Consider the following 14,679-nt stretch of genomic DNA (forward strand, 5'->3'; position numbering starts at 1 on the left):
TGCTGTTGGAAAAATGGAGCCGACAGACTTGCTTGATGCAGGGTTGCCACAAACCTTCAATTTGAAAAAAATGCAGTATCTGCGAAGTGCAATAAAACAAGGTATGCCTGTGGCTGCCAATATTTAACATCGAGATAGTTCTCATTAAAATCTAGATTATCTAGCTTCTCTTGAAAAGATGGAAGCTCTGGCCACATTGTTCCCACTCTCTTCCATGGCAACGAGCTGATGAACATCTGAGTAATATCTAAACCCTTTAGAAGAAACATGTTCTTTTCATTTTGCCACTGACCTACCAGGTCTACTTTACTCATTTCATTATCTGTCCCTACGAACATGTGACTTCATAGGGTTTCAATGAATGTGAAAAATGTCCAGAATTCCACGGGTACAGGCAGAAAAGAGATACCTATAGTGATTGACAATGGGTAAAATTATAGGGCACTCTAAGTTATTAGTACTTTTCTATCTCTTACTTGGTAGTGTATATTAAAGGCTGCTAGACTGTTAGAACTTAGCCTAGTTGGTCTGCATCTATTCTTCATTCATAGCTCTTCTTTTTTAAATAAAATTTATTTATTTTTGGCTGTGTTAGGTATTCATTGCTGCACACAGGCTTTCTCTAGCTGCGAGTGAGCGGGGGCTACTCTTCGTTGCAGTGCGCATGCTTATCATTGTGGTGGCTTCTTTTGTTGCAGAGCACAGGCTCCAGGCACGCCGGCTTCAGTAGTTGTGGCATGCGGGCTCAGCAGTGGTGGCTCGCGGGCTCTAGAGCGCAGGCTCAGTAGTTGTACTGCACGGACTTACTTGCTACGCGGCATGTGGGATCTTCCTAGACCAGGGCTCGAACCCATATGCCCTGCATTGGCAGGCAGGCTCTTAACCACTGCACCACCAGGGAAGTCCCCACAGCTCTTTAAAAACTTGAATTTGTTATCTATTTTTAAGGTCAGTCTAATTCTCTAGTATCTTTTTAAGGATATTAAGGATTTAAGTCCTCTAATTTATAATTTATAATGCATTATCTCCAATTAGAGGAATAGTTTTCCTCTCTTCAATAACAGAATGGACAAATTATGGTAGATTATACAACAAAATAGTATACACCAATTAAAAGGAACAAATTCCTTTTTTAAAAAGAGCATTTTAAATATTCAGCATGCAATCAAAACTGGGTTTCATATTTGTTCATTATTTGAACACAGCAAGTTTTTTCTCTCACTGCTTATGCAACCTTACCTATCAGAAAATCCACAGAGATTCTTCAAATGTTGTTTTAACATCAGAAGCAATAAAATACCCTGGGAGACATTTGCAAACTCAATTAAAGGAGCTGAATTTTCTGGCAAACATTTCATCACTGAATTTATATCATCTTCTGAATCTGAATCTGAATCTGAATCTACACGTTTCCGTGACTTCCGAGGCCTGGAGACTTCTTCTTCACTCTCGCTTGACTCATTTTCCTTACCAGGAGATGATTTTCTCTCTTTCCTTTTGTCTTTTACCATAGACTGAAAAAAAAGAGGAAATTATTCTGTCTGAAAAATAATAAAACAAAAATACCACTACAACTATACATATGCTCCATTTAACAGCTTCAGAAGTATCCTTATATTAATATTTTATATACTGAAACCCTCTGATTTTCCATAAACAACTGGGGATGCAATCCTTGGGGGAAAAAATTATGTTCCAAGACTAAATAAAATCCACTACTTCAACCACTGTTCCACCCTCCCTAAACCATTCTGAAATATCATTCAAAGGGAGAGAATTTTCTTATAGTAATGAAAGATAAATTAGTTATAGAAGTAACAATTTGATATACAGGTAAACCATTATAGAGGAAAAGAAGTAATTATAATTTTTTTTTTTTTTGTGGTACGCGGGCCTTTTACTGTTGTGGCCTCTCCCGTTGCAGAGCAGAGGCTCCGGACACGCAGGCTCAGCGGCCATGGCTCACGGGCCGAGCCGCTCTGCGGCATGTGGGATCTTCCCGGACCGGGGCACGAACCCGTGTTCCCTGCATTGGCAGGTGGACTTCTCAGCCACTGCACCACCAGGGAAGCCAGTAATTATAATTTAACTGGGGAAAATATAATAGGCTTGATTTCCCCAGCTTCTATCAAACTCTCCCTTTTAAGAACTTTTCAGCAAGATAATGTGCAACTTTCTTTAAATACTTAAATTCTGGTTTTTTGTACTTTACGAAACTGTTAGCTTTTAAAAAGAAACAAAGTCAGCTGGTTTCAAGGTGGAAAAGACCAGATTACAAAGCAATATTCAAAATGTAACTGCTAAGAAATAAAACAGGAGAATACAAGTATATGTACAACAGTAAGTGAAGTAAAATAAGATAACATGATGGATCAAGTTCCTGGGAAATTATTAACCTCTCAAACTTTAATGTGCATGTTAAACAACTAGAGATTTTGTTAAAAATGCAAACTCTGTTTCAACAGGTCTAGGGTGGAGCCTGAGGTTCTGCAGGTCTAACAAGCTCTCAGGTGAGGCCAGTGCTACTGGTCTCGGTCCTCACTTCAAGTAGCAAGGGTTTAGATACTTCTGTAATTCCAACCCTTAGGTATTAAAAAGATCTCCCTGGGCTTCCCTGGTGGCGCAGTGGTTCCCTGGTGGCCTGCTGATGCAGGGGACACGGGTTCGTGCCCCGGTCTGGGAAGATCCCACATGCCGTGGAGCGGCTAGGCCCGTGAGCCATGGCCGCTAAGCCTGCGCGTCTGGAGCCTGTGCTCCACAATGGGAGAGGCCATAACAGTGAGAGGCCCGCATACAGCAAAAAAACCCCAAAAGAACAAAAAACCAAAACCAAAACCAAAAAAGGATCTCCCTGATTTACGAGTTTGACCAGGCTGAGTTTTGAGCACTACGATATTGTAAAATGAGATATATACTTATATCATCAGGTACATGAAAATACTCCAATTAATTTACAAAGAATGGAAATTACTGAGTGCACCTACTATGTACCCAGGGCTATACCAGGTGCTTTTACAATGAAACCAATTATATTTCCTTCTTAAAAACCATGAAAGAAAAGATACAAAGTTTACAACAAAAAAGTTAGTAAAGATTTTGGGCATACAATATGCCAACTCCATTATGATGCTGGTGTTCAGGGATAATAAGCAAATCAATAGTATAAATTTTCTGTGTTTACTTGTAAGTAAGCTACTTATATTTATTCTGTATTTCTTCAAGTATATTACTATTATCTACAGCATTACCAGATTTATAAAATAGCAAAGTGTTTTAAAATGGGGTTTAAACAAATATATGAATGAACACCAAACACTTAAGGTCAATGCTTGAAGTGAGATAAATAAAGCGGGATAGCTTATCAAGAGAACAATCCACGTGTGTGTGTGTGTGTGTGCGCGAGCGCGTGCGCGCATGCACACGTGCACGTGTGTTTGTATAAATTCCACCTAAATGATCTGGAATGAAATGGTTTTAAGATCTTTCTTAATGGAAATGAAATGGCAACCCACTTCCTCTCCCCAATTCAAGCACTACCCAGATTTCAGTTAAGTTTATTTAGAAAGATTTTATATACCTATGAAAAGAATAAAAAGAACAATGAGAAACAAAACAGTGAAAATAGCATGCCTGTACTTTGAAAGATTAAGAATAGTAATGTGTGTAACTTACCTCCTTGAACGACTGCAGTAGGTTACTACCAGAAACTGAGAGTGTAATGTCTATATGATGCATTATAAACAACGGCTCTTCCTGTGTCTGGTATGGAAAACAGGCTAGATTGTCTGCTATATACAAGAGCATATTCACTTCTGTTTTCTGTAAATTTTAGAAAAAAAGGTACACATGTTTAGTGGATAATCTAGAAATCCATCACAAAAGCCTTTTTAGAGAAAATATCACAGGGCACTTTCACCTCAGTTAATGTTTCAGAACGAGAGAGAGAGTTGGGGAGCGGAAGAGGGAAGGAAGAAGGGAGGAGGTGGAACAGAAACGGATTTTACAGAATAATCTTAAACCCATTTTACGAGATTCCATAATGACTTAAACCATGGTACCTTAAGAAGGGAAGGGGTGAACTTTTTTAGTGCACCCAAGTGGGAGTCCCTGAAGTTTTCTTATAGAGTATATAGAATCTTTAAGATAAATCCATACCACATCAGAAAGTATACATATGAATTCATAATTATTTGTCATTGTGCCTCTAAAAGTTTAACCCATATGGAGATCAGTTACACACAGTTACTATTCTGCCTTCAAAAGTAAGTGGTAATTATAGTACTAATATGTGGGTTAAAAAAAAAATCAAAGTTCATGTACTCATAAAACAATTGTCAGTTTCCTATGTGTACATAATTTAGAATATCAGAGTCATTCTGACGGTGTTACCAGTTTCACACCAAAAAACTAATGCTGGCAAATTATGGTTACTACTAGTTGTTTGCTTAAAAAGAAGTAACAAACTGAGATTTTCAGCATTTACATGATGATACAGAATATAAACAGAAAAACATGTTAATATTTAAATTCCTTTAAAACATTTATAGCTTAAAAAAAAAGAAAAAATAGGCAATTAAAAAACACTCCTTCCTACCATCTCCCTTATCCTGCTGTCCAAACAACATAAAATACAGTATCAGCAGTAGTAATAACAAAAATCCCATAGGACAGACGGAATGAACTTGCTGTTAGTACTCATGAAACCCCCACATTTTTATTTTTAAACATGTATCAATACCTACATGTTAAAGTTGGAAAAATACAGACAAGCCTTTTCCTTCCTGAAACCTTCTTCCTTAGTTTTCTCTTCCTAGCTCTTTGACTATTCCTCTTCTATCTCCTCAAACCAACTCCTTTTCAAACTGCTTTTAGCAACATTCTGTTCTTTTAGGTGCTTAGGACAAAAATATTTCAGTTATCCTTTGACTATTCTCACAGACTCTCATTTAATTTATTCCTTCCTCACAACGTTTCTTCTTTTCTTTCCTACTGTCATTGTTTTCTTTCCAGCTTTCATCGTAACAGGTCAATCCCGTATTACCTTCAATGTGAACACAATGCTAAAAAATCTGTGTTCCTAAAATGCTCTCTGGCACCTGTCCTCATCACTGAATTTAACACTTTCAACAGTTTTCCACTGTCCACAAGATCCTCCATTAACCACGCCTCATTATGATCTTGCTGCTCCAGTTAAATAACATCTATTCATTATTTCCCACACATTCTTATTTTTAAAAAAATATTTATTTATTTATTATTTATTTATTTTGGCTGCACCAGTCTTAGTTGTGGCATGCGGGATCTTTGCTGCGGCATGAGGGATCCTTAGTTGCAGCATGTGGGATCCTTAGTTGTGGCATGCATGCAGAATCCAGTTCCCCCACCAGGGATTGAACCCAGGCCCCCCGCATAGGGAGCATGGAGTCCCACCCACTGGACCACCAGGGAAGTCCCTCCCACACATTCTTATCTTTGTACCTTTATTCATGTTTTTACACCTGCCCTGCCTTAAGAGTAGATCCATCTTATCCCCTAGGCCTTCAGAGATTTGTTCCTCCTCTGACATCCACTGTATTATGACAGCTGGATTTCCAGTTTAGCATTTCACATGCTGAGGTGACAGAGCATCCAGCTAATGATATACAGCAGGCAATGAAACCACGTAGGAATTAAGCTCAGAAAGGAGATAAAGACTAGGGCAGTATCGATACAAACCACCGGGACTCAGATTATGCTAATCTTAACCGTTAGTTCCTTTACTTAGTGTCCTATCTCTCCGACTGGAGGTAAGATCCAATGAGGAAAAGAGCACTATATCATAGCATTTTGTACTCCTATCTAAATATCTTACACACAATGAAAGCTTAATACTGATGACAGCCCTGATGATGACTAAAATTATAGTCCAAGTAGTTCTAAAATAGAAGTTTGTTATATTTATTTGTTAGATAATATATCCAAAAATTTCATGTTGTACTTAAAAAGAAGAGGTCTAATAAGACATCTACATTCTGGTAATTTTAATTTTACTTTATTGAAAAAATCTGGTGTTGGAACAGCAACAAAGTTAAGCTATCAAGTGATTAAAATAAGAAAAAAATATTTTTTTTTTTTCTTTTTAAAGCTTTACACAATACACTAATTGGTAAGCTCTACGTGGAAAGATACCACATCTGTCCCATTTACTATTTTATCTTCATCTCCTAGCACAATGCTACCATAACGCAAATAGATGGTGAATAACTATTGATATAAGATGAATGAAAAAATTGAGATAAGCTTAAAGAACAGGATGTTTTATTTTCTTGCCTTATGGTCGTGGCCAATACAACTTGTGCAATAGCCCCCTAAAGGGTCAAAATTGTAATTACACAAAAGTGGGCTCTTCATTAAAGGAGGTCAGGCTGAACAACCAGGGATCTCAGCAGCCAAAACCGTATTAGAATAGTTACTCTAACAGCATTCAAGTCTGACAGAAACAAGCGAAATTTCACTTCATCTATCCATCTATCTATCTATGTAATCTATCCCTGGAAGTGACAGTTTAGTAACGTAGCTTATTTAAAGGTATGCTTAAAGGAACTGCTATCAAAGTTTATAAGACACTCAGTATGGAAACACAATTATACTTTATCCCACAATTATACTTTATCCCTCATTGTGTTTATTCTCATGCAAAATTTCCCCTTCAATTTTGACTGTATACCTTGCAATTAACATAGACCTAAATAAACACATTTAAGATAGCCTCTATTATTTACTAAAATGGTAATATTTTTAAAATGTTGACTATTTTAGGCATAAAATTTATAGAACACTTATTTTCTTAGAATAATAAGTTTTTAATACTTACTGCTGTGTCGTCAAACAGGTTGAGTAAAGAAATTAGAAAGGCTCGTCTGTGTTGGCGGTTTCCACGGATCATGGAGTAAAGGTGTGAACACAAAGCACTAGAGGACTCATCTTGTCTGAAACCTCTTACAGGATCTTTTAGGCATGTATTGATTGCCTGTTGTACCTGGTAAGACATCTTCATACCAGCCACCGCTTTCATCTGAAATCAATAAAAGCCTTATTTTTGTCACAGAAATTAGAAGAGTCAAATTAAAAATATAATTTTGAGTATTATAGTTCAAGGCAAACTTCATTATTTGGTTTTCTTTAAAATAATAAAAATCATAGAATGCAAGTGCTGGAAGGAATACTGCAGATCATCTACTGCAATCTGCTCATTTTATAGAAGAAACAAATGGAGACTCAGAAGAGCCATCACTGCCAAGATACAAAGTAGGGACCAGAACCCATGCATCCTGATTTTTATCCTGTGTGCGTGCTGTACTGTTACCTCTAGCTCAATTTTAAGAGTTAATTTTAAACTAGAGTAAACACCCTGGGGGACAAACTTAGTTGCATGTTTAAAAGTAACTACTAAGCAAAATATTTTATTCTAATATGAATCTGAGCACAACATTTGCTAAAGAAATGGTTTACCAAAGAACGATGTTTAAATTTAGATTGCACAATTTAAAAATACATACATGAATAAATCCAGCATATTTTTTGTCTATTTCCACAAGCTGCTGATCAGCCTTGTTCCGCATAGCTGGTTCTGGGTCTGTGCCCATAGCAATTAAATATGGTACACACTGGAAATAAAAATAAAGAATTCATAAGACATCACCATAGTAAAAGCTCTATATGTATCTTGATATATGTTAAAACTTGCTATATATCTGGGACATATGAATTTAGCTTTATAGGCCTTCCTATAAATGCCATGGTTTAGTGTTTTTTTTTTAAAAACTATTAACCTTCCCTTAAATCTTTCCCTTAAAGCAAAAAAGCACTGGAGTATCAGCAAGAAAATAATGTGGTGAAATTTAAGCAATTTCAGTGTGATTTTAAGGTTCTTTAAAACCAAAGGGCTCCCAGACTAAGAATATCCATTTAAGATTATGATATATACTACAAATGTATAATTCAATAATTTTTCAAGTCTGACTGAATTTTCTATGTAAAAATAATAGAGGGGAAAAAGTAATTTGTCTTCCATACTCAAAACTAGAAAAATATAAATTTTTTCTCACAAAGTTGATTTTAAATATGGCTTCAATGGTCAGACAGTTGGATAGCTAGTAATTTGGTAATAGCCATACTCACTGTACACTTCTAAAAGTCAGGAAACACCACTACTATGTTAAGTGAATCTGAATTAGATAGAGGTGAGGAGGTGAGAAAAACAACAACAAACAAACAAAAAACAACTTAAAAAAAGTAGACACAGCACTAACTGAAATGGGTCCTCATGAATCAAATCCTGAATTGGGGTGGGGTGCGGGGAGAAGTCCACAAAGAATATTATTAGCTTAACTTACAAAACATGAAAATGAACTATATATTAGATAATATTGTATCAATCTTAAATTTCCTGAATTTGATGACTGCATTATGATTTTGTAAGAGAATGTCCTTGTTCTTAAACTTAAACCTTGTTCTTAAACTCTTAAACCTTGTTCTGAAACTTACTATCAAATGATTTGGAAAAAAGTGTTCGTATTAAGAGAGAGAGAGAAAGCAAATGTGGCAAAATGTTAACAAATGGTGAAATATAGGTGAAGAGTATAAAGAAGTTTATTGTACCACTCTTGCAATTTTTTTTATAATTGTAAAATTTAAAAGAAAAGCTTAAAAAGAGAAGATATAATAAAAGCACAACCACCTGAGACCATTTAGAATACCAGCAAAGAGCCCTAAGTATCTAAAAAATTCAGGAGTATCAACACAGTACTGTTACTTAATTAAGTAATCTTGCCCTGAATCATGAAGAACAGGCTAAATACGCATTACTGTGTTTTGTTTCAGGACACAGGGAAGAACACAGCATAACAACATAGAGCATATTTTAGAAAAGTTCCACAAAACATAGCCAAAATAAAAATCTTGAGGGTACAGGCTTTGGTTATCTAACAAATTTACTTCTGCCCCTATGGCACTCTCCTGAACATGTCAGATGGTGAATACTACAACATCAGAATTAGCTGCCAATTCCTTGTAGTACTAATATGTCTTGAGTACATCATCTAGTCTACACATCGGTGTTTTGAGGTGTTGGGTACTTGATATTACTTCCAATTAAAGATGAAGGAACTGAGTTCAGATTATATAGGTTATTTTTCTGTGGACTAAAATCCACCCTGTTTAAGACAGATTATACTCTTAACCCCAGTTACATTACATATTTGACATTACATACGGTTGGTTCTTAGAGATAAGAGTCAATATTAAAACATATCTATCATTTCAGAAGAAATAATTCGGAGTACGTATTCTACAAATATAAATTGGAAGTCTGTTTAATAGAGATGTTATGAATATATGGGTATTTTGCAGTAAAGACAACCTAAAAGATGGACTAAAACTTGGATTCTTAAGAGTTTGGGACAAAAAAAAATCAACAACTAAGAGGAATAACGAACTACTTATTTTCTAGTCACCAAGTCTTCAAATGGCAACAAATCTGGCTCTTTTGCTAAGTGCCGCTGCTATAAAACATACTTACCTGAACTGGATGAATAAGACCTTGGTTTAGAGTCAATGCAATGACATTTAGGGCAAAGTGGCGTACACTTGATTGGGTGTGAAAAAACGCCTCGAGCACCTGTTTGAGGTAAAGCTGCATGATGGAACTACTCATCCCTGAGGAAACATCACCCATTTCTTTTAAATCTTCCTGTTTTGCAACCTTCTTCCCTACAAAAGGAAGTAAACATACTAAGAACATGTACATTAACTTTACTAAATACTCTAAATTAGGCCACAACCAAAAGCACAAAATGTTATAGCTGTCCCAATGGTTCTCAATTTTTTTTTGGGGGGTGGGGGGGGAGGAGGGTCTGTTAGAGACTCTTTGAGAACCTGATGAGAACTATAATCTCTCTCCCTCCATCAAAATGTTTTCGTCTGCACATATATTAAATTTTATAAACTACTTCAGGGAGTTTATGAAGGATTCTTCTTTAACGGAACTCCTTTACCTAAAATTCCTTATCTATTAGATATCTGGATTAAAAAAGAGTCATAGGGTATGCTAACTGCAGCTACACTCTGCATTTTTGAAAGTATGTTTTTACTTACAGTCTCTATCTGCCTGCTGCATACGTGTATCTTCTTCTTGTAGGTAGGTCTGGAGGTTTTTTAACACCTGTATTTTTAAATTTACTGAGGAGTTTTTATCAGATAAAATATTATTGTATAGATTTTTCACCTCTTGCTCAAACATTAGACTTGGATGTTGAATAAAGGCAAATCCTAAAGAAGAGAGAAAACAAAAATTCTCTTGATATATTCACATTAAAATTAAATATAACATTTAATGTTGATAAAATTATATAAACAGCTCCTTATTTCAAAAATTAAAACTTAAAATGACTGGAAGAATATGCTGGTGGCCTTACCTAGAGAAGTATTACAGCAGGTACTTCTTTCCCCATGAATTAAAAACAAGAAATTGCATTTCAAAGGAGAATTTCACACAAGAGGAAACCTTGAGGAGGGAGCAGGGCCTAGTGGCTAGGGGAGTGGATTAGGAGTCAGGAGTCTTGGGTTCTATTCCTGGCTCCACCACTGACTTGTAGTGTGACCTTAGGTGAGTCACATAATATCTCTGTGCCTCAATTCTCCATCTGTAAAATGGGGACAATAATATTTACCACCCGCCTACCTCAATGGGATATTTTCAGGATTTAAGAGGTAATGTCTGCAAACATTTTTTAGATTCCTAGCAGAAGGTACTACCTTGGAGCTATTAAAAATATATATATTGAAGTATATTCATTTGATGAAATGGAATAATTCTAAAATAAAGCTTAAAATCTTCTATTTGTTTCTCATATGTCATTATAATTGAAGCCACAATGCTGAATTCTACAACCACAAGCTAATAAGCAGCAAAATAATATTGTCCATGTTTATTTGTACAAAATGCTTATTTATGTGAGATAAAATGAAGATCCTTGATGAAAGCAAGTATTATGGATGCCAAATAACAAACTAAATTCAAAGCATAGAGTGATCAGATAACTAGCCCAAGGTGACACAGGATAACTATGGCCCAGGCAAGATGTCTTTTATCAACTAGTCTAAAGGCACTGTTTTCTGGATAGTGCTGCAAGTTAAAATTTACACTCTTTGTTCTCTGAATTAGATGTAACACTATTAGTTTTTGCCACTTTATAGAATGTATGTCCAGATTGAATATTCAAATGTATACATGTGACTTAAAAGATAATACTCTATCAATATAACTCTCTAGTAAGTGATATCTGAATTTTTACTATATTTGCTATATGTAATTTTCTGAAAGAGATGAAGAAGTAATAAGATATTAAGATTTAAATTTATTTAAAGAAATCAGTAAACATTTAATGACGTTTGGGTGACTTAGAAATATTAGCACTGTCCATGCATATTAAATTATAAACCTTGCTAATGCTGCCAAAATAAAATTTCTAAATAAGTTGTTAACCTTACTGAGTAGCTTTACACGTATTTGTAAAAAACAGAACAAACAACAACACAAAAACCTGGAGAGAGTGCTCTTCTAATTTTTTTTACAGTGCATTCATTTCAGGTACGTTAATTCTACCCTTCTCATATTTCTCCCATATACCAATATCTTTCCAGATAAGCCACAAAAACCTAATTTTCTGCAAAGACATATATTTATTACATCAATGATCCCTGAACAATAATACAGGAAAAGTATACATCCAAATTGTTCCTGTGGGGTTGTTTACCCTGTGCTTCTATATAAATAAATGTTTGGGTAGACTGCCCATTGTTTTCACCTTAGAAGAGGCAGACACATATAATGACAAAACTTTGCAAAGAAAAAGAACAATTTAAAAAATATGCAACAGCACAAATTCTTCTATATCACCTTTCTTTATTAAAGTATTTTAATGAATGTTTTTATGAAACCCTATGAATTAGGGGTAGAAGAATGTATTGTCATCTCTATTTTACTAATGAGGAAACTGACAAATAGAAGTTACACGACTTGCTCAAAGTCACCCAGGAAGTCACTGGATGAACCAATAATGGAACCCAGTTGTTTTAATCCCCAGACTTATATTTGAGATACCAGATCCTACTTTAAACAAAAACATACTTAAATAACTCAACAATTTAAATTCACATTTTAAAATTTGCTCAACCTCTCAAACAACTAAAGAATATGCAGAAATTTAGACTTATCTTACCTAGACCAATGATAGCTTTTGTTTGTACTTCTTCATCTGAATGCTTTGTAAAATACATCAATAGTTCAAGTACCTTATCCTTTATGTTAACCTAAGGGGGAAAAAAACCATGTTAAAGTGTATAAGGAAGAGTTAACTTAGATCGGTTTTCAACTATAAAGGAAAAAAATACCTAAAAGCAAACAATGAGAACTTCCACATGTGAACTTTACTAAGGAATAATTCACCAATACATTTATAAATCCATGAATTTTAGAACAGTGACATTCATTGAGAATGTTAAAAAAATGAACTGCTGCTGACATAAGCAGTGTGCCTACTAACACAAAGCTGATATAACTTGCGTAAACTTATCTTATTATGGACCTGTAACAAACAGTTCATGGATCAGAAGCCAGTCTCAGGACCATGCTTTGAGTAGCACTGTTTCAGAACTAAACCAGACTACCCTAATGCCGCCTTCATCCTGAGTCATTATAGTCATTTTCAATGCCCAGGGTCACACAGTTCTGTTTTTAAAGCATACTAAATAATTAATATTAGGATCTTTACCTTACTGTTGCCTTTAAAATCTTCCAGATCAAAATCAAAATGCCGACATAGTGCTCCAACAGTGAAAAGGGATCTAAGAAGTGCCGGTTTGTTTGTTAGCAGTGAAGTGTTATTTGGGTCCTCTTGGTGCTGACTTTTTAATTTTGAAATGGCACCTAATAAAGTAAGTAATATTTATTTATAACAAACCCTCTATCCTTAAATTGTTATGTTCAAATAATTACTGCTAATAAATTAAAATTAAATTTTACTAACGGTTCTAAGTATTAAACGTCTAGAAATATAAGGGCATTCCATTGAGCCTAAAAGAATTAATGTAAGAAAAAATGATATTTAAATTTTATTTTACATGGTAGGCAAAAAACTTACCAACATTTACTTATGAGGAGATAAATTTCTGAAGTAATCATACTGGGTTATTAAGGGAATATAAAAGACACCAGAAAATATTGCTTCTGAGAGTGGACCGGAGAGGACAATCATCACACCTCTTATAATTCCCTTGACACTACCTCTTATCAGATGTGTTAAAAAGGAACTGTATACACTGCAGGATCTAGCAGAATGATTTTAAAGCCCAGGCACTGAACTTACCATAGTATCTATTGAAACAGGCCCACACAAATTTAAAATTTTGTGTCACTTTATTTACAACTGCCCCAAGACAGCTTACACAATGTTGCACTACCTAAAAGAGAGAAAATGTTACTGTTTAGACAAAAGTTAAAGACAAAGGTAAAAACACATGATTAAGTTATCATTTGTGAATTATATACTGATCAACACAGAGATGGTAAAGTGAATGCTTACAGTCATGCCATATTTGATGATAAGCTTCATTAGGTCTTCTTCAATAGTGGCAAGGAAAGTTTCACTTGGATGCTCCATCAGTGGTACAACCAGCTCTAGGATTTTTGCAACATTGCAGATAACCATGAAATCATTTTGTGTCTATAAGGATAAAATTAGTGCTTTATGAAAAACAAAATCTGAAAACAAACTATATACAGCTTTACGTAGTTGGGAGGTTTGGTATTATTTTTTTATATATATATATATGTATATTTATATAAAGCTTTTTTTCAAAACAAAAACATTAGTAGAAAAGAACTTCTTTAAAGAATGAAGGGAAGAGCAGCAGATAGTGACAGGAACCTGGATTCTAGCTCTGTCACTAACTTACCATGTGATCTTTGGGTCACTTAATCACAATGCTACAATTACTCTTTTTCTTCCTAAAATGCACTAACAGTCAATTCTGAACAATGGGGTTTAACTAACAGAGTATTTTACCAAGACTGGTATCGTTTTCAAGATTAGTATTTTTCAAACTAGGGTATGTTAACTCAGTAGTTCTCAACTGAGGGTGACTTTGCCCCCCAATGGATATTTGGCAATATATGGAGACACTTTTGGTTGTCACAACAGGGGCACGGGGGTGCTACTGGCATCTGGTGGATACAGGCCAAGGATACTGCCAAAAATCCTACAATGCTCAGAATAGCTCTTGACAACAAAGAATAATCCGGCCCTAAATGTTAACAGTGCTGAGGTTGAAAAGCCCTGTGTTAACCCTTCTTATGATAGATGAAAATGTGGAATCCCAGAACTAGGTATAAGTCTCCTTTATTTTAAAATTTAAAATATTCTATTAAAATTATTTTTTAATTTTAAAAGTTTTAAAGCTGATTAAAAACTAAGCGGTGTAAAAAATAGGTAGAACATTAAGAAACGAAAAAACCAAGAAACAAAGGGGACTTCCCTAGCGGTCCAGTGGTTAAGACTCTGCACTCCACTGCAGGGGGTGCGGGTTTGATCCCTAGTCGGGGAACTAAGATCCCACATGCCAGGCGGCAGGGCCAAATAA

The 14,679-nt window shown here is 35.2% G+C and overlaps 1 protein-coding gene across 1 annotated transcript in view; it reads right to left on the reverse strand.

Moving 5' to 3' along the window:
- Nucleotides 1-14,679, reverse strand: part of NIPBL (NIPBL cohesin loading factor) — a 190,643-nt gene that overhangs the window by 10,287 nt on the left and 165,677 nt on the right. The window contains exons 35-44 of the mRNA XM_082836913.1: nucleotides 13,623-13,763; nucleotides 13,407-13,500; nucleotides 12,813-12,967; nucleotides 12,261-12,351; nucleotides 10,135-10,308; nucleotides 9,560-9,750; nucleotides 7,539-7,646; nucleotides 6,854-7,054; nucleotides 3,673-3,819; nucleotides 1,240-1,514 (exon numbers count right to left, since the gene is read on the reverse strand). Of these exons, the coding sequence (XP_082693039.1) occupies nucleotides 1,240-1,514; nucleotides 3,673-3,819; nucleotides 6,854-7,054; nucleotides 7,539-7,646; nucleotides 9,560-9,750; nucleotides 10,135-10,308; nucleotides 12,261-12,351; nucleotides 12,813-12,967; nucleotides 13,407-13,500; nucleotides 13,623-13,763 (1,577 nt within the window). The remainder of the gene's footprint in view (nucleotides 1-1,239; nucleotides 1,515-3,672; nucleotides 3,820-6,853; nucleotides 7,055-7,538; nucleotides 7,647-9,559; nucleotides 9,751-10,134; nucleotides 10,309-12,260; nucleotides 12,352-12,812; nucleotides 12,968-13,406; nucleotides 13,501-13,622; nucleotides 13,764-14,679) is intronic.

The sequence above is a fragment of the Leucopleurus acutus genome (genome assembly GCF_964270905.1).
Source record: "Leucopleurus acutus genome assembly, chromosome: 3".
NCBI lineage: Eukaryota > Metazoa > Chordata > Mammalia > Artiodactyla > Delphinidae > Leucopleurus > Leucopleurus acutus.